Source organism: Artemia franciscana, chromosome 17 (assembly GCF_032884065.1).
Source record: "Artemia franciscana chromosome 17, ASM3288406v1, whole genome shotgun sequence".
In the NCBI taxonomy this organism is placed as follows: domain Eukaryota; kingdom Metazoa; phylum Arthropoda; class Branchiopoda; order Anostraca; family Artemiidae; genus Artemia; species Artemia franciscana.
Genome location: NC_088879.1, coordinates 13,352,049 through 13,354,718, shown reverse-complemented (window position 1 = coordinate 13,354,718; position 2,670 = coordinate 13,352,049). Strand labels below are relative to the sequence as shown.

Here is a 2,670-nt window from a genome sequence, read left to right as displayed (position 1 = left end):
AACATTCACTTGCGTAAAGAAGAATTGAGAGTACATTGCTGTTGAAGAGTCGAAGCTTCAGTCGCATTGAATATTTGTTACTTCTCCAAATAGGCTTCAATCTATTGAAGGCACCTGTAGCTTGTCCAATTCTACGTTTAATCTCGGTCGAGATCTCTCCATCGCAATCAATCCAGCTACCCAGGTACTTGAACTCCTGGACTTGTTCTAAATCCTTGTTTTTGCAATGGAGAACAAGTGGCGAGGTTGTGATGGCCATGCTCTTCGATTTGTCAATGTTTATCTTTAGCCCGACATTCTCTGCATTCTCGGTAATAGTGTCAAGTAGCTGCTGCAACCGTTCTTTAGACTCTTCGAGAAGGACAACGTCGTTCGCGAAGTCCAGATCGAACAGTTGCTTGTTACTTACTTTTACCCCGTAGCCCGATGCGAATCTCAGGGCATAATCCCTTATAACTATAAAGAGCATGGGGGAAAGTACACATCCTTGACGAACACCAGACATGATCTTGAAAAATCTGGTTGTACCGTTTTCGGTCTTTACGCAACATTCCGATTCTTCATAAAGCGCTATAATCATATCTACTATTTTTCGGGAATTCCGTAGTATTTCAACTCTCCACAAGCAATCTCTGTCAACTGAGTCAAAGGCCTTTTAAAAGTCAATGAATAGGGGGTAGAGCTTCTTGTTCCATTCTTTTGATTCTTCGACAAGCATTCTCAGTACAAATATTAGATCAGAACAGGATCTCCCAGTTCTGAAACCATGCTGCTCATCTCGTAGAGTTGCGGCTAGTGCTTTCCGCAGGCGCTGCAAAATGACGGAGGCTAATAGTTTGAATGAGACATGGAGAAGATTGATGCCTCTCCAGTTATGGCAATTCATCAAGTCTCCCTTTTTGAAGAGTTTGACTATAATGCCCCTGCTCCAATCTCTTGAGACCTTCCCTAAGGTACATATTTTGGTGAAGAGGGAAAGCCAAATGGGTATGGAGGTACTAATTGAGCACTTCAGCATTTCTGCTGAAATGCCATCAATACCCGGGACTCGTCCATTTTTTAACTTCTTTGCTGCATGCATGATCTCCTCAGCACTCGGAGGATCTGTATTGATGGCTAAATACATAAAAGGGATATCAGGTGCGTTTGCTTGATCACAGGTTCTCGGTCTGTTCAAAAGTTTTTCGAAGTGGGAAGCCCATCTCTCGTCAATTTTTCCTGGATCAGATATAATTGATCCATTTTCGCCCTTGACAAGGGTGATTCGGCTGCTTTGTTTTCCTACCATCTCATTTGTCAATCGGTAGACAGTCTTGGAGTCACCCTTCCTAGCAGCTTCTTCAGCTAAAGCTGCTTTCTTTTCAAGGAATTCTCTCTTGTCCTTTCTTGCACTCTTCTTTACCTCTTTATCTTTTTCTTTGTATAATTGTTTTGTTGCCAGCTCTGATCATCTTGTAGTATCTATGAGCATGGCTTGCTTGAGTGCCTTTCGTTCGTCAATCAGTTTCCACGTTACGTCAGAGATCCCACCTTTCCTTTGGTTTCTTTCGGAAACCTAGCTTTTCTTCGGCAATCGTCGTGTATGTACTTTTTATTTTCTCCCATTTCTCTTCGACGCTTTCTGAGTCATTTGCCTCAACAGCTAAGGCATCAAATTTGTTCCATAAAGATATACAGAAATCTCTGCGGATTTTTCGCTCCTGTAGCTTGTCCGTGTCGTACAGTTTCTTCAGATCTTGCTGTGTCTTTTTTTGGGCACGTAGTTTGATCTGTATGTGGGCGATCATGAGCATGTGATGCGACTGGGCGTCTGCTCCTCTATACCCACGCACGTCTAACAGGCTTGTACGCCACCTTCTGGCGATAAGGAAATGGTCAATCTGGTTTCGCGTTGAACCGTCTGGAGATGTCCATGTGTACTTGTGCACATTTTTATGCTCGAAGAGTGTCCCACCAACGACAAGGTCATTACTTGGCTCGAAGTCTACTAGTAATGAACCATTTTCGTTAATCTGGTCTAGTCCATGCGGTCCTAGGACTTCCGGACAGTACTTGCGATCGGCTCCTACTTTGGCATTCAGATCACCAACAACACATAGAACATCATGTTTGGGGATGTCTTTGGTGACAGCTTGCAAGGTTTCATAGAAGCTATCTTTGACATCATCGTCCGCCTCATTGGTAGGAGCGTAGCATACAATGACAGAAAACTTAGTATATGTTGTAGCTAATCGTGCAAACAAGATCCTTTCGTTTATTGGAGTCCATTTGAGCATTGTTCGGTATGCTGCAGGGCACATCATAAGTCCTACAACCCGTCTGATGATGGTTTTCCTCTCCGCTATACAACAGTACATATCCATGATCTAGTGTTTTCTTGGCCTACACCTTTCCAACGTATTTCGCTTAGGGCCAGTATATCAATATTATATTGCTTCATCTCTCTGAGAACTTGCTCAGTTTTTGATAACTAACTCATAGTCTCACGTTCCAGAAGCCATAGGACAATAGGAACGAGGAATTTATTTAGACTATTAGGAGTAATATCAGGGGACTCAGGTAGATTGAAGTTAAAAAATGGGATGTTTTATTCACAGCATTTTAACTTCGGAATACCAATTTTTTAGTTTGTTAGTGAACAATTCTTCGGCTTTATTTCTGTAGTAAGAC

General features: G+C 42.4%; 1 protein-coding gene across 1 annotated transcript; it reads right to left on the bottom strand.

Annotated features, from left to right (window-relative positions):
• Positions 1-1,517: 1,517 nt before the first annotated feature.
• Positions 1,518-2,363, bottom strand: LOC136037488 (craniofacial development protein 2-like). The gene has a single exon (XM_065720205.1). The coding sequence runs from the start codon at positions 2,361-2,363 to the stop codon at positions 1,518-1,520; it is 846 nt and encodes a 281-aa protein (XP_065576277.1).
• Between the last annotated feature and the right edge of the window lie 307 nt (positions 2,364-2,670).

What these genes read in the sequence shown, in the direction of transcription:
- LOC136037488 (XM_065720205.1), bottom strand. Translation starts at nt 2,363, where the DNA reads ATGGATATGTACTGTTGTATAGCGGAGAGGAAAACCATCATCAGACGG.